The 23841-nt window shown below is 45.6% G+C and overlaps 1 protein-coding gene across 5 annotated transcripts in view; it reads right to left on the reverse strand.

The window, feature by feature from the left end:
- The window catches only part of zbtb46 (zinc finger and BTB domain containing 46), a 61026-nt gene that overhangs the window by 17107 nt on the left and 20078 nt on the right, over positions 1-23841 (reverse strand). For 3 of the 5 annotated variants that reach the window (XM_076740195.1, XM_076740194.1, XM_076740192.1), the window contains exons 2-3: positions 21656-21876; positions 20547-21477 (exon numbers count right to left, since the gene is read on the reverse strand). In XM_076740195.1, the coding sequence (XP_076596310.1) occupies positions 20547-21477; positions 21656-21841 (1117 nt within the window). In that variant the 5' untranslated portion in view covers positions 21842-21876. Of the gene's footprint in view, positions 1-20546; positions 21478-21655; positions 21880-23841 lie in introns of all 5 variants that reach the window. The other 2 variants (XM_076740197.1, XM_076740193.1) reach the window with 1 other exon arrangement.

Consider the following 23841-nt stretch of genomic DNA (forward strand, 5'->3'; position numbering starts at 1 on the left):
ATGACCCCTGACCACTTTTTCCCAGCATCCCCTGGACACGTGCGTGTACAGATGGAACATGTCCGCCCTCCTCACAGTCATACAGTTACAATGCTTCAGTCACGCACTGCAGATTAAATGGCAGAGTTATGGAAAAGAGGCTGCATCACGATTTCCTCGCACATCACACTCAAAATTTCTGAAAATGTGTGAAATTAATATCTGTGTTTTACACATTAGCAAAGGGCTCACTGTGTCCTGCTGACACACTCTGCCGGGCAACATACAGTATCCTACTTTCTGGGGATTTAACCACATTTCCAAGACTATGCATGAGATATTAGAAATTAGTATTCAGCTGACCACAAACAGGCTTTCGCGCCAAATAATCGGAATATACTACATAATCCTCCTTCACTTATGTAAGCTTTATCGGGCCCCGCGTAGCCGGCGTGTTACTTAAACCTCATCCTGTTCCGACAGATAAAATCATTTACCACACCAGAAACAGTCGCACCTAATCCCGTGCACGCAGCTTATGGATTTCATCATACGTGTGCCGGGTTTTGCCGAGGATTTGTAGACACACATATTGTGGTGTCTTTCAAAGGCGATAGGTTTATCTGGAGTTCTGGAGACACTGTGGTTACATCATTCTTTTGTGCACATATGCTGAGTGTTAATGGTTGTCATGAGACAACCTATGAATTTCAATGGCATGGGATGTGCCTTTGAATTGGTCAGATACAAAAAAAAAAAACAATAGCATTTTCCTCATCTTTTTTTCCCTCCTTTCTTCTGCCTTTACAGTGCAGCGGTCTCTGTACAGTGAAGGGAATTTTCATTTTCCCCTTCATAAAAGAGTCCGAATAATTTAGATTTCTGCTTTCTGAAGAGATCCTCCGTTTAATTTGGTTGCCATGGTAGCCGGGCACCCTTGGCTTCAACATTTATGCTAAATAAAACCCCCTTTTAAAAGGAGAGACAAATATGTGGAAATGGTAGTTCTCTTTGTTCGTGTGTGTGTTTGCGTTTGTGTGCGTGCATTCGTGTGTGTGTGTGTGTGTATGTGCGCGAACACGCGTGAGCGACGCTGCGAGCTATGTGGGGGCTTGAGTGGGAAAAAGCAAAGGCGGAATAAGACTGGTGCGTGGAATAAAAGATGTGTGTGTTGAACTACACTTCAAATGTGTTGTGAGGGATACTGCATTTATCATCCATTGAGAGAGTTACAGCTAATGGATAGAAGATACAGTTTTATGTGCTGTGGTTGGAGGCTGCACTGTATATCTGAGTGAAGTGTGTGTGTGTGTGCATTTCACAAGGGGAGCTGTGTTATTAGAGAGCGCACTTTGACGCAGTAAAGAGGAGGAGAGAGAAGGCCTGAAAAGGGAGGGAAGGGTCAGCTGACCTGGTTTGACCTCTGATCTTCTGTTCTGATTGTGCTCAAGGAGTGTGTCCCTGTGTGTACGTGTGTGTGTGTGTGTGTGTCTCAACAAATCCCCTCTAAATGAAGCCAAACGCTGATGTGTGAGGGAGTTTCCATTTATATAGAGGTTTTTGATAAATCAGCGGATGGATAAACAGAAATTGATATACACGCGCTACTTGCGTATACACACATGACCTGGCTGTTGATGGACACACTCCTTTAACACCTCCAGTCACACACACACACACACACACACGCACACACACACACACACACACACAAACACACACCACGCCTTCAAATCAACAGAGACAGTAGCCAAACACAATGGAGAGAAAAAGTCCAGGGTGGTTAAGCAACGAGTTACTGAGGCTTGTCGACCACAAGAGAGCTGTCAGAGAAGAAAGTAGGGCTTGTGTGCATGTTTGAGTATGGGAGTGCAAACAAAAGAGAAAGACTCTCTCACTGTGTATCTTTGTGTCTGTGTGTGTGTGTGTGTGTGACAGGGAAAGACACAGAAAGAAGCCTTGCCCCAAGTCGGCCTGGTTAATGGCTCGGCCAGCCTGGGGTTGAAAAGGACAAGGCACTACAAGAGCGATGTTGTCACAAGACTCTGTCTACGCGACATTACAGCGACATGTTTCAAAACAAGAAAACGCAAGTCCCTCCTTCACCTTCTTCTTCTTCTTTTTTTTTTTTTTTTAACAGCTCCGCACACTGTACATGTAATTAGTGTGTGTTTGTCCTGGAGTGGACAAAGAGGGGAGGGAAGGTGGAACTTGCTTCCTCAGCATGCCAGAGTTTGAGAGGGTAAAAAAGTAATTTCAGCCGAGAAGGGGGAGTGAGGCACTAAAACAGCTCAAGAATTCAGAGGCAATTTAAAAAGCAGTGTGGGAGAGGGGAATGAAAAAAATGCTGGGTTAAAAAGGAGGGAGGATGGAAAGTAAAAGAGGTTGTTATTCTCTCTCTCTCTCTCTCTCTCTCTCTCTCTTTCTCTCTGTCTTCCTCTCCCTCACTTGCTCTCTCTCTCTCTCTCTCTCTCTCTCTCTCTCTCTGTTGTTTTTAGGGACTAGCCGGGCCACAACCTCCAGGAGAGATAGGGAAGGGTGGGTGGTGGTGGTGGTGGTGGTGGTGGTGGGGTGTGTGTGGATAGGGAGGGCAAGCATAAATCAAGCAGAGCCTGAAGGCTTTAGAGGAGGGAGGGACAGAGGGAAGAGAGTGGTAAAAGACAGGGAAGAGAGAGGGAGAGAGAGAGATGATGGTGCTGGTGGTGATGGTGGTACTGCTGGGGGCTTGGAGAAAAAGAGAGAGTGTGGGTGGAGGGGAGGAGAGGAGAGAAGAGGAGCACAGCGATTGCAAGAGTGGTGGGGTGAGAGGTGGACGGTGGGGTGATGGAGTGTGGGTGGGTGGGTGAGTGAAGGGGGAGTGAGGAGAGGTGAGGGGGAGGTTACAGAGGCTGTGGGAGGGAGGGAGGGGAGGGGGGGTGGCTAGTGATGGTGGGGGTGAGCAAGTGAGTGTGTCAGAGTACAGTAAGCCAGCTAAATTTGAAAATGCATATTTTTCTCTACGTTTTGGCCGACTGTCAACACTACGCTGCTTTTCAGAAACAGAGCAGTAGTAAGTCTCAGAGCAGCGGTTGTGTGTGTGTGTGTGTGTGTGTGTGTGTGTGTGTGTGCTCACAAAATAATGTTACACATCCAAAAGATGCAATCAAACATGAGCAGGAGAGGTATTATACCAGGATGTGACATCCTGTTGCAGCTGCCACTTTTTCATGCTGTTATCCCGTTTATAATACAGTCACCTGTCGCCATATTTTGTTACGTTTACATTTTGCAAAACCGTCAGTGGCTTAGGCTCATTGGTCCTCATCTGCTTCCTGGTTGTACTGTTTAAAAGCCTGGTCACACCAGGAAGGGGCCACAGTCTGTAGCTGGCTAACTGTTAGTGCACTGAGTGCGAAACTCATGCAATCTCAGATCTCTCACGCCACACATGCCTTTTCTCATGCTAACTTTTTGTATTCGCTTCCTCCGATGTCGTTTTTTTCTTCAGTTCAGTTAAGTTCAGATGGGCTGAGGCACAGAGCGTAACAAGGTCAAGGCAACACTTTTCACTGAACGTCCGTGAATGCACCCATCGTCGTCCGAACTGAACGGGTGCAGCAAAAAGTCATTGCAACACGTGTTCCGCTGCAGCAGCAAACCACAATGATTTTAAGGTCCAGCCACTCACACTGAGTGAGGCTGGAGAGGGTGCGGTGTTAGCGCTGTTTGGACCACGCGGGTCACTTGCACATCGCATTTATATTATCAAAAATGGGTCAACATTCAGCACAATGCACGTTGATCAACAGAGCAAATGTGAGTCTGGGCTGAAGTCAAAAGTTAGCATCCCTGTGTTAGCCATCCCAGCTAGCACTAGTCAGTCATAATATCTCAATTCTTTCTGTTTTGTCTATGCTGGGTCACTGCCTGGCATTTCCTTATCAGGATTATGTACTATTTCATATGATAGAGAGTTAGTGCAGGGCTAGAAAAGCTCTCTGAACTAGCGAGCTTGCTAGCTGTCAGTTAGCAAGAGGATATGCTATGGTCACTAACAAGAAAATAAGTGCACACCACTGTACCACTGACTCCCACTGTCTCCAAACTGTCTGCAAACCATGTCAGTTTATACTCTGACAGAGAAGGTTAAATAAAAGTGGACTTTTCTTCAGCTGCCTGTTTAATTCTCTGTGATAACTCATTTAAAATGTCAGTGTGACACTATCACACAACACGACATCTCAGTGCATCTGGTTAGCTTTGAAGTGCGGAGATCAAATTGCTATTTTGTGCTCATTCTGATATTGGAAACACAAAAAATACGCAACTGAGAACAATTAATCCTGAGCTCCCCTGTATTAAAACACTGCAGAGTTTACACTGTACAATTGAGGCGATCAGTCAGAGCAGGAGGTAAAAGACCACATGCTTGACCTGTCTGTCCCACTGTTTCCCAGATGTTGGCAGTGATGCACAATAAAAAGGACAGCAAAGAACACATTTTGTCAAGTTTCCTATTGTTTCAGTGATTCAGTGTGGAGAGATCTCCATAATCCTTTTCAAATGTAAACTGTGTTTTCAAAATTAGCCGCCTTGGTGTGGACATAGTCTGAGTGAGCAAGTGAATGAGTGAAGGGAGGGAGGGAAAGAGGGAGCGGTGAGTGCGTGGGGGATGGAGGATTGCAGGGCTCAAGGTAATCTGGGGAGTTAATGCAGCTTAGAGGGACTGAGAGGAGTGGGAGGGAGGTAGAGAGAGAGAGAGAGAGAGAAAGAGAGAGGGAGAGAGGGGGAGTGATGGCAGAGGGAGGGAGAATATAAAATAATAGGGTCAGCAGGGAAAGAGAGGGAGAGAGGAATAAATGAAGATGTATCAGAAACAAAAGCCGAAGCAACTGAAGGGGGAGAATGAGAGAAAAGGGGAGAGAGAGAGAGAGAGAGAGAGTACAGGGAGTGTAAAAGCTGGCGAGATAGGAGAGTGGAGGGGGGAGAGAGCGAGCAGAGTGAGTGTGTGAGATAAAGAGTGGGCTAATGAAAGGTAGGGTGAGGCTGAGCGAGTTGGCGGGTAGGAGGGAAGTCGAGAGAGAGAGAGAGAGAGAGAGAGAGAGCGGGGGAGAGGTCTGCATGGGGAAAGAATGCTGGGTGGGGAAGGAAGGCAGACACGCAGGGCTTTGTGCTAAAAGCAAAGAGAGAGAGAGAGATGGAGAGATTGGGAGAGAGAGAGAGAGGTTATGTCTTGGCTTTATGCACAGGGGAGGAACTGGCGAGCGGGCACGTGCCCAAAAGCCCCGTCCAGCCCGATCCAGGGTCGTATTTGAAGGGTGAGGTGGAAGAGAGAGAGAGAGAGAGAGGTTGAGAGGAGGGATAATGGAAAGTGGAGGAGGAAAACGACAAAGACTCTGGGTGGGGATGCTGTACACAGCCTGTGGGTTATTGGTGTGTGGGTTAACACAGTCTCCGACTCACACTGACCAGCTCAAAAGCTCAAGGCAACTAACTAGCCATAATTACTTCTTTACTGCTCCCTGGAAACAAATTTAAGATGAGTTTAACAACCAAAGTTGGCAAAATCAACATATTTCCAGCTGGACACTCTGGAGTGAATTACAAAAATATAGATGAGAAAAGGAAACTAAATTTGAATGTATTCAGTAAAACAGACACCAGAGAGGAAAACATATCTCCATCTTCAGCCCAAAGAGTCGTCTTCACACTGGCATAGCCACAAGGAGATGCGTACTGTGGCGTGTCTCCCCCACACACACACACACACACACACACACACACACACACACACACACACACACACACACTCGTTGTTTTCATCACTTGTGGGGACATTACATAGACTTACATTCATTTCCTACCTTAACCTTAACCCTAACTATAACCACTATTTGCCTAACCCTAACCTTAACCTTATCCTAACCTTAACGCCAGTCTACACCCTAAAAATGAATGATTTGCATCATGGGGACCTGCATTTTGTCCCCATAAGGAAGGTGAGTCTCCACAAAGTGAGGAATACATACAAACAAACACACACACAAACACAGAGAGAGGGTTTGAAATAGCAGTAATTTACCATTTCTCATATCTACCTTCATTACTAACATTACAGTATCTCACTGTTTCTTTCATTCCTGTGTTTCTTTTTTTTTAGATTACATTACATTCATTTAGCTAACACTTTTGTCCAAAGTGACTTACAATAAGTGCGTTTAAAATATTTAAAAGATAAATAGCCCTTCCAATCACAACCCAACAGAGTGGCCTACAAATATAATATGAAGCTTCCATCCTTCATTCTTTAAGTCCTCCAAAAGTGGGCTACATACAGAACAACACATGCACATTAAAAAATACTCATCCGATAGTTGACTCAAACTACAGACCCGCCTCTCACTGGGCAGATAGCCAGTCATGCTTCAGGATAATGGGGTGGTACTTGGGGTGGCCAATCAGATGTCAGAGGTGGCAAGTGGTACTCCAGGCCCCCCTTTTGGACATGCCCCTGTGTGTGTGGCGTAAAGTTTGTCATCTGCTGATTTCATACTCATATGCAAAAAACAAAAAAAAGACATGGACTGTGCGAGCCGTTGAATGTCTGAGTACACAGACACCCAATGCAGGATGTACAGACTAGTCATCTCTGTCTTATTTTCTCAAACATTGCCAGTCTGAGGTGTCCTGATCGCTGAATGGTTCATTCCAGATAAACGTAATGCCCCCAGTTTGATTTCAGTTCCTGTGTATTATATCCTCTCTGCTATCTTGTTTCCTGTCTGCAACTACACTGTCTGCTAAAAAATAAAGGCAAAAGTACCAAAAATAAAATGAAAACTTGCTTCGAGAATCATTATCATTAAATTCTTACACTGAACCTCAGTGTGCAGAGCCTCCTCCTTCACATTAAATATTCTAAACCTGCATTATACAGACGACTTGTCTTTGCTGTCTATGAGATTGCAGCATCAGGAAACCTGTCGTCTGACAGCAGACACAGGACCTCTAATGACTCCAACGCCTTGAATATTTGTCAGTTTTGACCGTTTGACTTTTTCAGACTTTTGTTAAGATGAACAAATGTAGACTAGCTGCCCAAGAGCCCCCATCAAGTGGCTGACAAATGCACAAAAACACAGGAAGACGCACACTGCAATCATGCACTGGTCGCAATGGGCGAGCAGAGAGCAGATGACCAGTACAAGAGGTTCCTCCACAAACAGACAATGTCCCTGTGCTCTGTCCACAGAGGGACACTCCACAGGGTGGAGAGCAGAGGGTGTTATGTGCTCTTTACAGAGCATTAGCATGTTGTCGGGATGCCCAGTGACTAGAGAGTACAAGAGCTATTGCCCCTCTCCCATCTCTCTGCTCATCTCTCCCATCTTATAACATTAAGACTGTGCCTCTCTGTGCTTGTATCCTTGGCAACCTGCCTCCAACAATGGAGAGAGCTCTGGCCTCAGTATGGGAGGAGTACGGTGCCATGGAGAGGAAAAGCAAGGGCGAGGGAGATAGAGGGAGATGGAAAACTGGCAGACGGGCTGGGCATAAAGGCAGAGTGAAGGAACGAGTCGCAGCGTTTGTCAAGCACAGACGCGTGGGTCAAAATGAGGTAACAGAGCGAAGGGTTAAACGGGGGAAGGAAGCGAGACAGATGAGACATGGATGAGGGAGCCAAACCTGTGCAAGCTGCGAGCTTAGTGTTAGTGGATCAGTGGAGATCTGTGTCACTCTTGAGCTGATAAAAGTTGGACAGATCTCAAGATCAAGGCAGGACGGATCTGGACGTTGAACCTCACACAACTGCATGAGGCTCTCAGCAGTCCAAAGCCTGTGAAGATGCAACCGAAATAGAAGACGACCTTGTTTGACACAGCTCTAGTTCCATAATCAGGCTTCTGGCACTGCAGCCAACACGGAGCTGATTGTGCACACTGATCGTGTAAATCCAAGTTTGATTTTAGGAGTTTTTATTTTCATTTTCCAGCCCGATTTAAAACTTTACAAATCCTTACAAGTGATTGATATGTTTCATGACCTCATGACTCATTAAAACCTTTTCAAACACATGATTTCTGATTAAGAGCGGGAGACTTGACGGCAATATTTGTTTGCAAAACCAAAACTTGCCTGGGAAACCTCACTGTTCAAGGGGAAGTCATATGGGACAAGAGAAACAAAATTGCCACAGCATGCTTCCTCTATGACTATGATACAAGTATACGCGGTAAGAACAGAAGAAGTCACACTGTGTGGACAGAGGGGAAACCCAGAGCAAGGGACGCGTGCAAATAGAGGACTGTGTTCATCTTCTCTTCCCCCACTGCAGCGAGCTGAGCCATTGAGATTAATTGCTTATGATCAAATCAGCAGAAGCTGTGCAAATTAAAGAGCGGGCCCCTGCACCATCCCTCCTCCCTCACCTCCACAACATCTCCCACCCACCCCCAAGCCAGCCCGAGTGGACAGTGCGTGTGACGAGCCCCGGCGCTTATTCAAGGCTACAAACGTGTCATCTCTTTTTTCCCCGGAGAGGAACACCGAGCTCAGAGAGGGCTCGAAATGGAGCAAGGGGTCGGTCAAATAGTGCAGGCATGTGCGCACACACACACACACACACACAACGCACGCAGTCTCACATGGACGCACACACCGAGAGAGAGAGTCAGTGCCCTAAGCAGAACTACTGATATCTCAACCCGCTTCTCAAAACTGCTCCTCTCCCTGCTTGTCTCTCTCTCTCTGACTCTCTCATTAAGAAGCCATTAGAGAGAAGGGCAGCGTGAGACCACATGACCCCTTCCTAACCCCTGTTATACACCCCTACAAAGGAAGGGAGGAAGAGGATGAGGGAGGGAAGGAAGGAGAGAAAGGGGTAAAAGATAAAACAGAGTCGGATGGCAATAGGGGAGGCGCAGAAAAGACGAAACAATGAGAAATGGGGTAAAGGGGAAGAGTTGAGAGTATATGTAAGAGTTTGGGCAATGAGCAAAAAATTGAAAAAGGATGAGCAGTGGAAGATCAAACAAAAAACCCTACAGGGACAGATGAGCAGCAGAAATATCTGAAATTGTATTTCTGAATTTAATTTTACTAAAATATCTGACTATACAATGGGTGAATTCTAATGTCTTCAATGGAGATTCTCACAGCGAATGAGGACCACTTCCTGAAAATGATACATGTTTTGAGCGTGTATCTGCACTGCAATGAGGTGACATTATGTCAACGTACCGGCGGATCTTATTCACTTATAGAACATTTTACGACTTACTAATAGATGACTGGACGTGCTGTTTGCAGAGTGCTCGGTGGAAGGATAGAGAGGAGGAAAACATGGTAGATAGAAGAGGTATGTATGAGTCAGAATGGAAGAGAGAGGTAGAGAGGCGTGTGATAACTATGCACTGACTTTAGGAGAAGGGGATAATTTGGGAGTGGAGGGGAAGACGGCTAGGCTGCTTCCTTAGTCGGACACAGGAATGTAGAGCGGGCGGATCCCAGTGCGTGAGTGTGTTTCTATGTGTATGTGTGTGTTTGTGCCAGACAGGAATCCCTAACCCCCACAGACTCTGGCTCCACTTATCAAGGCCTGAACAGAGGGGTATGGAGGGGGAGCGGGTGGAGAGGAGGTCTGGGTGTCCTGCGCTATCAAATGCACCTCTAACCCCCATCGCTCCCTTTCTCCTCTCCTGTACAACACACACACACACACACACATCTGCACACAGAGACACACACTAAACCTTGAGGCTGGATGTCTCTGAGGCCAGAGGAACTATGGGAAGGCCAAACAGTCTAACCACGAAAAGAAAAAAAAAAAAAAATGCCAGGGTCACAGACAATTACACCATATACACATGCAAACTGTCTCGCTATCTATCTCCTATGCTTTCCCACACTCGCACACACTCTTAGAACAAACTCTGAAACCCTCTTTTACTTTTCTCAACAGCCGTCACCTTCCAGCACTGAGGTATTATCTCACGAGGGCTGCTCAAAGTTTTTTTTTTTCCACTCAGGTCAGATGTAGTCTCAACAGGGGAATTAGTGTGAGAAAAAAAAAAAAAAAACTAGGGGTACTACTCCTGTTTTGGTTCTGTCCCTCCTGAAACAAGCCTATGAACCATTTTAGATTCAGAGATACTGAAATAGGAGGGAGAGGGATGGGGGCAGAGGAGAGGCAAAGGAGATCAAATGGATCAGCTGGAGTTATTCTTTGCATGCTGCTGCTGGCGCATGAGGGTAGTAAGAGTTGCAAAGAGAGAGGTGGAGTACAGTGGAAACAATGAGGGGTACGGGCAGGCAGGTGATCTGGGCAAAAGGGGTTGAAGGAGGAGGGGAACAAAGGAGAGTTTGGCCTCTTTTTGTGAAACTAGCATCACGTCTAAAGACAAAGAGCAGGAGATATAGAGAGCTAAAGTCCTGATGTCAATTCCTGGCAAGCTGCTGTTCCTCAACTCAATCTCATCTGAAAAGGTGACACATGTTCCTGGGTTTAAGCTAAATGAGAATCTGCTGCAGCTGCTGCGATAAGAATTTAACTTCAACAATGAGAAACTTAAAAACTACAGCTCCCATGATTTCTCCAGCGGGGCACTGTGACTATTTACACATCATCATAACTATTCTCCCTGATCCTTCCTTGTTCTTAAATTTCCCTCTTTCTATGGTTTTGGAACGTATTTAAAGAAGCAAAAACTGATATTTCTGGCCACCTGGGGGCAGAGAAAACAAGTCGTAAACAAAATACTGACTTGGCTGCTCCTAAATTCTCCACTATGCTTCCCAGCTAGCTGCTAACTTTGTCTATGGTTTGGTGCTGAGCAGGTAGAGCACAGTGGGTTTTCACAGCTTTTTCACTGGAAACAGCCAATGAGACACTGATGAGAGTGAACCAAAACAGCACGGTTGCGGGCAGGAAAACAATGGGCTGAAAGATGCTAAAAAGCTCCACAGAGCTGAGGGGAAGTGCGGAGTTAGGTGATATTTTTCTGGGAGTTTGTCGCTGTGAGCGACCTCTTTCTTATTAGAGGTAGTTAACACAACCTGGAAGTCCCGGTTTTACACAAGCAAAGGACGAGACACAGAAGCTCACAGCTCCTACTGATGAGGAAGTGTAACCCACAGCCTTGCCTTTATTTGGAGCCCATAGACTCAACGTGAAACCAAAACACAATACTGTACTCAAGCGGCAGCCGTGGCTGCAGCGTAGGAGATGAGTTAAAGCAGAAGTGACAGTGTGAATTGACGGGATGGAAGGGAAGGTCCAAACAGACAGAGGGAAGGAGGGATAGAGGAGAGAAGGAGGGGACAAATAGTTGTGAAGGACAGATAGTGGCTTCCAGGACTGTCTTCAACGCCTCTATAACTATCAAACCCAAAAAGAACCACACACATGTACACACATACACACACGCACACACTTGTATGTACACAGCCCAAGCCATAATTGTCCCCTGTGGTGATTTTGGCCTCTCCCTCCTAGTTTCTCATTGCTGTTGGCCAACTCTTCTGTATCTTTAACACTTTCTTTTTTTCCTTGTTTCAAAAGGAGGAGGGGCGGTTTGTCACAAGAGAAGGAGTGAGGGATGAAGGAGAGAGAGAGGTCTAAAGGAAGGAGGTGTGGAGGGGTGTGACGGCGGAAAGGGGGAACGAAGGGAAGGAGGGAAAAGGAGAGAATGAATGTGTAAGAGGAAGGGAGACTTTGCCCTCCAGCGGGAACACTCCCACGATTGTGTGTATGTGTGTGTGTGTATGTGCGCACGTGTGTGTGTTTGTGTGCAAGCTGCGTCTCGGCCAAACCGACACACCCACAGGCTGTAGACCTCTATATCCTGTTCGGGCTGTCCGTTTGTCCAAACATCATGCACCCCCTCCTCCCCTCCCTCTCTCCCCCCCTCCTCCTCCTCTTCCTCTTCGCTCCCCTTTTCTAACTGGTTTGACGGGGGTAGAGGCCGCCGAGGGAGTGGGTATGGTAAATAGAACAAAGCCACCTTTCTAAAATAAACAGACCGGGAAAGAGGAACTTCAGGTTGACTGAAAATGAGAGAGAGAGACAGCCCAAATCCAGCCGTAGGTTTACTGTAAAGCACTTTTTTAAACTCTTCGCGAAAGTTACAGTTTCTGCTTCTTCCTGTCAATCAGTCTGCCAGTGTATATATCTGCCTCTCTTTCCCTCTCACACACACACTCACACACACACACACATACACTTTACTCGTCTCAATATCCCGGCTGCTTGCGCTCGACTAACTCTTGGTGAATGTTGGGCACAGTGTGACACATAAGCCACAGCGAGCAGTGCTGCCAGGCTCACAGCTACAGGGCCCATTACTGGCTATCAGATCACTGGAGGAGAGAAGAGAGAGGCATCCTAGCTCGCATCACATCACATCTCCATCTTCTCATATCTCCAAAAGAGGAGCCTTGTCACGGCTCTCTCATCGAAGAGGAGGAGGAGGCTCATATGTATTGTTTTTTTTGCTTTAAGCAGATATTCCATGAAAAATAGCTTGATTTTTAAGAGATCGGTTTAAAGCAATTTTCAGGAAGTTTCGGGCTTCAGATCAGAGGCTCCCAGACTGCTTGGGACTGCTCATCACAGGTCGCATATGTTGACTGTTTGTAACCAGTGCAAACACTGAGTAATGTGTGGAGGCTTGAGGAGATGAAATTATCCAGTAAGTCACATGCAAAGGTAAGATAAAAATAAACATCATTTTGTGTATCTTTTCCTGCTGGGGGGAAATCATAGAAAAATGACTTGAAAAGCTGAGAAGCTGGTGATTGTCTGCACATCTCTGAGTACGCTGCAGACAGGAACTGCTTATAGCTAATTCAGTGTAGTTTTAATAGTGCAATTATGTCAAATTGTAAACAAATATAGGCAAAGAAACAGGGATAAACATGTAGCCCACAGCTAATTAACTGCCTCCATGACTGCATTATACTTCCTGTTTACAGCTCCCAAAGCATTGTGGGAACAAAAGTTACAAAACTTGAAGCATGATTATCCTGAAAATCAGTAGGAGTGACAAAATCCTTCAATCCAACCATTAACTTTTTTTCATGTTGCACTATGAATATTTTTTGAGGTGTTTTTGGTGTGTTTTAAAATCTCCAATGCTCCCAGTCACATAAAGTGGGAGAAAACATAAATGGCCTGCTGCTGGTTGAATTACAGTGTTTGAGAGGCAAATGGTGTTTTAAAAATCTGTTTTAACCCAGATAACCCAGATTTGGGTATAACAGATTTCCTTTTTGGAGACCAAAATTAAAAAAAAAAAAGCTGAAATCATACAGTATTCCCTCATTGGTATGTAAGGAAAGGCGCCTTTGGCAAATGAGCAGCAAAGCAAAGAGAAATAATCCAAAGGCCCTCAGGTATCATCAAGACGGAATTGAGCAATAGAATAAATAACTGAACTTACAGAGGATCTATAGGTGTGTGTGTGTGCATGTGCGTGTGTGTGTGATCTACAAAGTTAACTGCAATTATTCATATCTCTGTGTACAGACATTTGGGGTATGTGATGATTTGAAGTGCGTGTGTGTTGATGTGTGAGGGTGGGAGTTTAGCTGTAGGGGTACTGCTGTGAATTTTCAACCGCAGGAACCTCCTGACCCACCTACCCCTGCGCCGTGCCAACAGGACATCCTGTCAGGATGCATTCTGGGTAGTTTAATTCTTAGACCTGAGCGATCAATGCCAAGAGATGTGCGTGTGTGTACTCAGAGTTTAAAGACATACATTTAGAAGTGAAATGTGGGGATTGTGACGTGTGCAGGTGTTATGAATGCAAGTGTTTATATACTTATGTGTAAGTTAGTGGGTGAGTGTGTACAGAATGTGTGTGGGCTGTGGCTGACTAAAGCACACACATGGGCCCAACCCAGGTGCACTCAGGGTGGGATGGCTAATCTTTAACCCCCCTCCCCACCACCACACACACACACACACACTTCTCCTCCTCCTCTCCACCCAGCAATTCTTCTCTGGCCTGTTCCAGTGGCAGGAGGCAGAGAGGTGGGGGGTGCTGACGTTCTGGAAAAAAGCCACGGTCAGGAGTGGGGAGGGGGCAGCTTCCTGTCCAAAATGGCTCTTTTAAAGCCAGATAATTATAAATAGAGCAGGTGTCAGTATTGAGAGCTGAGAGAGAGAGAGAGAGAGAGAGAGAGAGAGAGAGAGAGAGAGAGAGAGAGAGAGAGAGAGAGAGTGCTGCGAGAGAAAAAGACAGACAGCAAGAGTGTGAAAAATTGTGTGAATGTGTGTGTGGTGTGATGGTGTGGTGGAGTAGGAGAAGGGGCTTTTAGCTGGTGGACTGCCCATAATGTCCAGCAGGATGTGAGGTCATATGACAAAGATGGCTGGTGGGCGGTGAGAAATGATTGGTTAGCACGGTGATAATGGAACTTTTTTTTTTTCTTTTTTTAAATGTAGTGGGGACTGAGGAGGAGGCTGACAAGAGACAGCAAGAGGAAAAAAAAGGGGGAAAAGAAGAGCAATTCAGTCATCCGACACTATTCCCAAAAGGACAAAAAAGGAGCATTCAACCTTCTACAACTGAGAGACGAGGGGGAAAGGAGTGTGTGTGGCACAAAAAGGGGAAGGAGAGGATGGAGGGAGCAGGGGAAACTGAGGGAGGTGGGGTGAGCAGGCCACAAAAGTCAATAGGGTGGGAGGAAAGGGCTGAAATCATCTGTGCAGTCAGAGGACAAAGAGGCAGAGCAAATAGGGGGTGGAGGAGACAGAGTGAGACACAGAGAGAGGCCTGGAGTACAAAGACAGTGAGAGACAGAACTGATAATAGACTGACTGTGTAAAAAGTGAGAAAGATGAACCAGGAGGCACAAAAAAAAGAGAGAGAAAGACTGGAGAGAAGGGGGGAGGCCTCAACATGATGTAGTTACCTAACCCATAGCGTGTCAAGCACCAAGCCGCGAAGAAAGGGGTTAAAAATTAAGTCCACACAGTCTGAAATATTAAATCTATTTTGGTTTTTAATGAAGGAGGAGTGAATTAGGGAGGAAATATGAGAGTAGATTATAAAACCGAGTGTGAGGAGAAGGGAGAGAAAAAAGTGGAGAGGTGTGCGAGGGGTGAGGGGGTTGAAATCTGTTCAGGTGTTTTAAATATTAAACCTATTTCAAGTTTAATGAAGTGCAAATACTATGGGGAGAGTCTTAACTGGAATACAGAGAGGAAGGGGGCGAAAGGGGGATCCGATTCATTATTTCAAGTGTTCACCTTTAGACTGCCGAGACTTGGGGAGATGAGCGCAGGGAGTGAGAGAGAGGGAAAAAAAAGAAAGAAAGTTTACGCCGAAGTGCAAACTAGAGGGCAGTTCTGCAAGGGGCCGGTCTGCGGGCCCCAGGTGAGTCCAGGAGGCGCCGGAGCTCCGGAGGATGAGGGTCTGAACTCAAGCGAGCCAAAACATGAAGCGCTAACTGCGGCGCTCCCGAGCTTGCTGCAACAAACAGGAAAGGGTTCTACGGAAAAATGATTTCACTTTTTTTGTTTCTGTGCTTGTCTGTGGGCATGCGTGTGTGTGTGTGTCAGTGTGAGTATTAGTGGTTGAGGAGGGGAACTCTGAGGCCACAGAGAGGAGAGGAAGAGAGTCAGATAAAGATGTTGGATTTCAAAAAAGATTCTCGATGTAATCAATGTGCAACAGCTAGAGGGAAATGGAAAGAACAGCCCACGTGTGATTGAACTGTTCACGTCTACATAATCAGATGCTCTAAGCTGTGTGTGTGTGTGTGTGTGTGTGTGTGTGTGTGTGTGTGTGTGTGTGTGTGAACATCACACCGGCCATGTACCGGATTGCAAAAAATCCCCCAAGCTGCCACTAAAGGTCACCATGGATGTGTGTGTGTGTGTGTGTGTTTTTAATACCAGCGAAAAAAGCAAACAAAAAGTATTTCCAGTGCTGTTATTATGTGGGATAAAGATCAAGTTGGTGTTTGCCCCAAGTAGAAAGGAAGTAGGACAGAAATCAATCGTTAGCTCATGTTTTCACCAGCTCGGGCTTCTTCTCGCTCTGAGGGTGGAGGTGATGTAGAGCGAGTGAGTTCTGCCTCCAAAATGACACACCATTCGAAGAGGTGACACCTTCTCTCATAGAAGAATTAACAGCTCTGAATGTATGGAAAATATTGTTAATTTCAAACAGCAGGGTAAGGCCTTTGTGGACAACAGTACACGTTCACAGTAATGCTCCATCATGTGATTATTTCCTAATATTTTTGCACTTTAGAAAAGACCTCTCCATGATGTCTGGAGTCTGAAAGGATCTGAATAAATGTAGTGGCACAATAGAGGTGCATACTCGGACATGAATGCAACCAGACACAAGTTAATTATATAAAGTCTTCTTGAGTGTTGCAGGTTAAGGTGTTTAGTCAGAATACACTACAACAGATAGCATGGAACCACAGGTGCAAATGTTTTCCCAATGAATCAATTCACTGTTATAAAATATGTCAGAAATGACTGAGTTTCTGAAGCTTCTATTGCCTGAAAGCAAAAAATATTCAGTTTACAATCAAACAAAACAGAAAAAAAGCAGCCCATCTTCACACTGGAGAAGCTGAAATCAGCAAGGTTTTTACTTGAAAATGGTTGTCAACTAATTTTCTGTCGATCAACTCGTGAATTAATCGACTGTTTGCGCTACACGAATTGCAAGAACAGAGGCTGATACGAGGCATGAAAGACGGATATACTGAATAATTTAAAAAAGCTAGATGCTTGATTCTCAAAACACTCTGTCTTTGATTTGCAGATGCTTTTTAATCCAGGTCTGGAGGAAGCAGCGGGGAGGCAAACTAAAAATAATTTCAGGTAATTATTTAAAGGTTTACGACATAAGCAGGAGAAGCAGAGACTATTTAAAACTCCCCTCCTCAAAAAATTGTCACCTCTAATATACTATTGTGCGGGAAAATATACGCACACGATCAGATCGTTGCAATGCTGATTTCTTTTTCCAAATTCACATGTGAGATTTCAAATATTCGTGTCAGCAGACAAGGTGAGCGGAAGAAAGAGCGAGATCAAGCGTTAGCGAGCGAGAGAAAAGGAAGTTGGTGCTTAGTGGCCTCGATGATGACATCAAGTGAACGCAGCAGATGTTTGCAAGGGAAGGGGATCTAAAGAAAACAAATCCTAATTCCTGCAGCTGTTTATGTCAACATGGCCACACGGCATTTTCACGAAAAACGCTTTGAAACAGCTCCGCGTTAATACACTGATCCTTTACCATATATTATCCTTATATTACGGAATAATCCAACGAAAATCCAAACTCAAGCAGCCCTGTGCTGTATGTAATATAAGCGTCTCTAATAGTAAAGAATGAACACTGAACACAGATGAATGAGAGAGAGAGAGAGAGAGAGAGAGAGAGAGAGAGAGAGAGAGAGAGAGAGCGAGAGAGAGAGAGAGAGACTCAGCACTTCTCATCAATAAAGAATGAAGCAATTAAACTAATCTCAGACTGAAGGTGCCCTTTTTCCTTTTTACCTCCCGTATTCCTTCATGGAAACCAACAACTGGACTTCATGGAACCCCCCCCCCCCCAGGTGTAACTAATGACGTTAATGACGGCTGCATTCCATTTAGGTGTGTCACATTCGGGTTCCTGACATTGTGCCTGCTGGATACTGTCATGGAGTCAGTCTCATTATCATTATTATAAGTTACAGTGACTCTGAAAACAGAAGGTTTATTATAATTTCACAAAATATTGTGCCCTGGTGGACGTGAAATATTTGTCATTACTATTATAGTAGAATTTAAAATAAATAGATGAGCAAATGCATGTAGTATGATAACCGTCAATTTTCATACCTCAGCATGCTGCTGCCAGGGTAGCCTTGGCCGCATGGAACAGAGCCATCGTTAGAGGAGCCATTGTTAGTGTTATTTATTACACCTGTGCCTTTCCCGCTGCGACAAGCCAAAACGTCTGCTGCCAAAATGGTCCATTACTCGATCGACAGAGAATCAGTTGATGGTTTTGATAATCAATAAATCGCTTAAGTCATTTATCAAGCAGACATTGATTCAAATGCTACATTTTGATGCTTTACTCTGTTTTGCATCACTGAAAATTGAATAATTTGCTTTTTGTTTGCTTGGATGCACTTGTCTCACACATCAGTAGGAGTGAAGAAGTGATACATGAATGAATGTGGAATTAATCTGATGCATCTTGTTGCCTAAAGAGGGCAAACTTTTGTTAATGATCGAGTTAATAGTATTTTCTGCATTAGCTAGTGTTTCTCCTTTGCCTATGTTGCACCACTGTGCGACGCTGTTATGAGAAACTTTAAATGGAACTGTACATCACTTTCTAATTCCTTGGCCCTTCCATATGCCAGTACATCTGATTCCGATCTTCTACTGCAGGTGGCAAAATCCAGACTTAAGGAGACTTAAGACTTAAGAAGACAATAAGCCCATAGAGATCCTGTGTATTTTTGACCGTGACTTGGTCAAAACCAATAAAGAAAATCCTCACTTTAACAGGTTTCCACTGTAAGAACTTATCGGCATAGAAGTAGAAGAGCACTCCCACAACCAAAACATCACACCGCCCCCTGCACAGGCTCCAATAACGCCCTCATTAAACCTGCTCAGCAATCCCCCAAACCTGCGCTAAACACACAGAAACCACCTCCTGCAAACTGACTCAACACACACTAGTGAAACACATCCTGCCTGTCATACACTACCACTCTTAAACGTCATGTAAGCCAACTGGTAACACGATATTGGACTTCTAAATGGCAAGGTGTGCCTCCTGAAGGACACCCAAATAGTTGATAACCTCATGATGACTCCTGTTTCCTCCTTCCCCCTCTCTGAAGGTGGGGATAAATGGTTGTCTTTTGGCTAACACCAGGAGAGTCTACACCATCAGCAACACTAGACTTCCTCTAACCTTTAGGTGAGAAAACACCTCTCTCGGTAATGGCTGCTTCACCATAGCCAGACTAAAACTCGACCCTCTACCACAGTACAGAACCATGGAACTGGCCAATGGGCTTAATAGTGGCATTTACCTTGTGGGTGTATGTGGGTATGCGTGTGTGTGACTGTGAAGCTCAGGACAAGATGTACTTAATTCACTGTAATAAGGTGTTACTGCAGGTCACCAAATCTGGAACTTAGGACTCTTAAATCGAAGTGGACAAACCCTCTGAAGCTCATACAGATGCTCTGCCTTCTCCACCTTTCTTTTTTTTTGCCTCTGTTTTTCTTGTCTCTCCCATTACCCCACTCGTCTTCCACTTTCTCTCTTTTCCCTCCTCTTGCCCTTTCCAGAAGGTCCTTCCCTTAAACCCCAGAGAGAAGGGGAGGAGCTTGGGATGGCGAGGACGCGCTGGTAATCCGTGCAGTGACCCAGGTCAATTCAATTATCCTGTTTTCTTTCGCTGCGCGACGCGTGTGCCCATTTCACAGCCAACTCCCTTAATGCGCCCAGGATTAGCTTCTCTTACTTTTAATGATCTACCTATCGACGCCTTGGGCCCACCAGTGCGCACACACACACACACGCCGAGACACACACATGCACAAACACACACACAGTTCAGTGTTTTTCATGTATTAGTTTCTCGTGTAAAGGAATTCACTAAACAATTCTGCAAGGCTGAGGATCAAGAGACGCTTTCTCAAAATAAATATGTGTGTGCTTGAGTGTGTTTGTGTTGTGTTTGCATTTGCTTGTTTATGTGGGAGTGTGTGTTACATAAACTGCAGCAAAAAGAGGATTGTATTATCCATCTGCATTTACCCAGGCTTCACCTCACACCTCCAAGATTTGAGATAATCATCTTAGGCCTAACACGTTAGTATAGAAGCTCACTAATCTCAACCCGGAGGAGGAAAAGAGGTCATTTTATACTAGTAAACCGTGTGGATGGCTGACATGTATTGAAATATCCGTGCAGGATTCAAAGTATTAAGTGTATATGTACTGTAAAGCATCATGAACGCTCTGTTGAACTTGAGTTCAGCGAAAGTCAACAAAGCAGTTTGAGCGCTTGCACACAACTGCTGCCCTGCTGCTTACAAAGTGTCTTTTTAAAAGACAAGCACAGATAAATTAGATTCTACTGTAGTTGAGCGTTAGACAACACTCTCACCTAATTATCCAACCTAATCTTATTATCTCACCAGTCATTCACTAATTACATGACTGGATAACTACGTATGTGCCAACATTACGAAACTGCAGCAACTCTGGGAAACTCTAAAGCCTCGAAGTCATCAAATCAGCACCGCAAAGCCCTTTCCAAGATAGAAGTGCAGGCGTGCTTTCTTTTGGCCTGCGTCCATCCTTCCAATTTTCAGGCTAAGTCCGCGTTCCACCTGTTGTTGTGACACTAAACTAATGATCTAACCAACAAATCCACTACAAAACCAGGATTTGGACCTGAAACTGCATGGCTCGCTTTCGTTATTGCTGTGAGATGACCCAAATCTACCGCACTGTTGGCTTTTTTACACAGTAGCACTTTCCAAAGACAGGAGACAGTGAACACTTAAGAAGCAGGTTTGTCAGCCTTACCTGGGATTTCCTGTCCGTTGTAGTTCCATCCAGCAACAGCCAACATGGAGGGCAGCGGAGATCCAGGCCTACTGTCCCTGTCCCGCTCCCTGTCCCGCTCTCTGTCCCAGTTCCTCTCAGCCTGCTGGGTAATATGTCTGACCGTGTCCTTGTTCTTCCTGTTCTTTCTCCGCCCTGACCCTGATAGGGGTTGCCAGGGCCCCTCTACACCTCCCCCAGCAGCCCCTCCAGCCCCTTGTTCCCCCTGGCTCTGGGCCGCCCCTCTGGGAGTGTCCCGGGGATGAGAGGAGGAGGCGGGGGACACCTGTTCCTCTTTGACGGTGACAGGCCTGTAGTCGTGCGGCCAGGCGGGCTGGGAGTCGTGGCAGGCCTCCTCCTGGCTCTCATGGCTCTTGGGGGGTTCTTGGTCCTCCTTGCCATACGTGCTGCCTCCCTCGTGGCAGCTGGCGATTGCTGAGTCCCCAGAAGAGTTGGCCGGGCTGGTGCGGCGCGCCAGCCATGGCGAGGTGCTGCGACCTGACATGATGGAGGCTAGGGCTTCAGAAGCCATGCCCACTATGCCTCCTCCTCCTCCCCCTAAACCCGCTCCCACAACACCCCCTGCTCCTGGTATACCCACTCCTCCTCCACCTCCTCCACCTCCACCGATGCCTGCAGCAGCAACAGCTCCCATCTCAAAGTCGACCAGTTCGTCAGCCATCTCAGAGCGGATGCTGATGTCCAGTGCGGCCTTGATGAAGCTGTGGCAGGCCTGGACAATGTCTGTCATCTGCAGGTAGCTGGCGGCTGACATGACCTCGATCACGTTCTTACTGGTGAGGGCGAGGTGCGCTGAGTACATGAAGTCCAGGATGGCTTTGAAGCCTGTCGCTGTGACAATGTCCAGGTGAGTGACAGTAGTCTGGTGGTGAGGCTCTGCCCCCTTTTTAACCTGAAAGGTGAGAAAGAGTGTCATATCCGTGTGTTCTTGGTTCTTTATCTCATGCAGGATAACACAACATCATTACTTTATCAGCAAGAAAACACAGAAGAAAACACAATGATCTGAGAGAAACACAAGTACTTAACAGACTCCCTTGACCGTCTTCCCAAGCGTAGCAGTCCCTTACCTGGCAGTAAAGAGTCTTGAAGTAGCGTGAGGAGCCCAGGAGGACGTTCTTATGGGCCTTGAAAATCTTTCCGTCCACAATGACACAGGCGTCGCAGAGGATGCCGTGCTGCCTCTGCTCATTGAGCTCTCTGAGGAGCTGACGGTAGTGAGAGGCGATCTCCATGTCCTCCTTCCTGTTGTTCATCTGTGTAGCTGAACAAAAGCCTCTCCTCCAAACGTCTGCTGGGAAACAAAAGAAGACCCGCAAGAAATTAACATCATGTCATCAAAATATTGTACATATACATTATGTTGTACCATTAAAAGTATAGTATGGAAATGTGACTGTGCAGCAGCAGAAAGATAGAGTACAGGAGCAATGAAATTTAAGCCATTCTGTCAATTTTTAGGAGGGAAAACAAGCTCTTTGGCAACATATTCAGCTATTTCACCTCCTAGACCATATATATGGTTGATGGTCGCAACTATATTCAAAGCCTTTGCTAAGAATGTTGGTTTCCTTTTCATGCAAGGGGGGATAAAATAAGCAAATTTAGCTGAACCACTCCTTTAAAGATGAGCCAGGGTAAGGATATCTCAGTAATGACTGTGACATAAAGACAATGGCATCAATAGAAACCACATCTCAACTGCTGTAGTTTGATGTCTAAAAACAGCCCAGTAACAAATAGTCAAAAATCTCTGTGTTTAAACCGTGTCTGACAGGTTCATTTGTGTGTGCGTGTGCATGTGTGAGGCAGAGTGTGTGTAAGCTCATTAAAAATGTCAGTTAAAAAGCGTAACACTTTCACAAAACAGTTGAGAGGAAGAAAAACACCTCATTTAGTACAGACCACTTTACCATTAAATTTATCAATAAACACAGCCTCAGTTGCGTGTTGGTTTTTTTTTCCATCTCTCCTTCGACTGTGAATATTCAATCAACTGTCTAGTTAAGACGAAATTCATTCTTGAACCCTCACCTCAGTGTTTCTGATCTTGCACAGTTCAGTCTAGGTTGTGAACACAAAGTTTTTCTGAAAACTACAGAGAAAAGAGCCTTAATGACAATTTGTGGAGCCGCTTATCTGTCAGCGAATGAACATCCAACTTTTCAGCATTAATTGACAGGATTCGTGGTAGTATGACAGGGATACTGGCATATTTTATTGTTACTCTGACAAAATAAAAGCCACAGAAAAGCTGAAGATTCCATTTTTTTTACCATCTGTAAGCCCATAAAGATTCTTTTGGCTTTTGGGGCCGCAAATATTGATCTATTTGTTTGAGCTTGGATAAAAGATTATCGGCGTTTTTTTTTTTTCTGGTGTGTACAGGTTAGATGACATACAAGAGGTGTTTTGAGCCCACACAACAGAGGGGATGCGGGTGAAGGCCACAGAGAGAGTAGAGCAGAGGGAGACAAAGGGGGATGGGCGCATCGTTATGTCGAACCATTCAACAAGGTGGCAGAAAAACAAAGAGAAACTGCATAAGCCCTCGCAAACACCAGTACACACACACACGCACGCGCATGGAGGAAGACGCAGATGAACACACACACTTAGGCAGTGCATTAGCCAGAGCATTAGCAGCCGCCGCTCCCGCTCTTGTCTTGGTGAGGGCTAAATCGCGGGGACGCAGAGTGTTACCAAACGCAGCAGTGATTTGTTTTGGGAACGCCACAGCTGTCAGCTCTCATGGGCCATTCTGAGAGATGACAGCTCGGGTTGGCCAAGGTGACAGCAGCGTTTGCTCGGGGGCCGGCACACTTCAGGTCATGTTTAGCAAAGCTCTGCTCAACCTGATGGCTTGTAAGATCAGATAAATCCACAGTGTCTCCCATGTCCACTTGGACAAACACACCTCCTATGAACAGCAGCGGACGAGCGGATGGAGTGACGGTGACAACTGCTGAGGCCTCTCTTTCTCAAGAAAAAAAAAAAGTTCTGGATCTAATCAATGCATGCCTAGCTCACAACCTTTCACTCTGACTGGCGTTTCTTTAAGTCACAGAAATAAAGAACTGTGAGGAGGAAGAAACTTGGATGTGAATACAGAATAACAGTGTCCCTCAGAGTCTCAAAAAGCAAGTTTTGACGCATGTGTTTTTATCCTCCAGCTCACACACTTCTTAGAAAAAAAATCTATTGGCGTTCTAACCTTGAGATATTCTTTCCTTTCTGTGTTGCCCTGATGGAGGTA

The sequence above is a fragment of the Chaetodon auriga genome, chromosome 10, assembly GCF_051107435.1.
Source record: "Chaetodon auriga isolate fChaAug3 chromosome 10, fChaAug3.hap1, whole genome shotgun sequence".
NCBI classification, from domain to species: Eukaryota; Metazoa; Chordata; class Actinopteri; order Chaetodontiformes; family Chaetodontidae; genus Chaetodon; species Chaetodon auriga.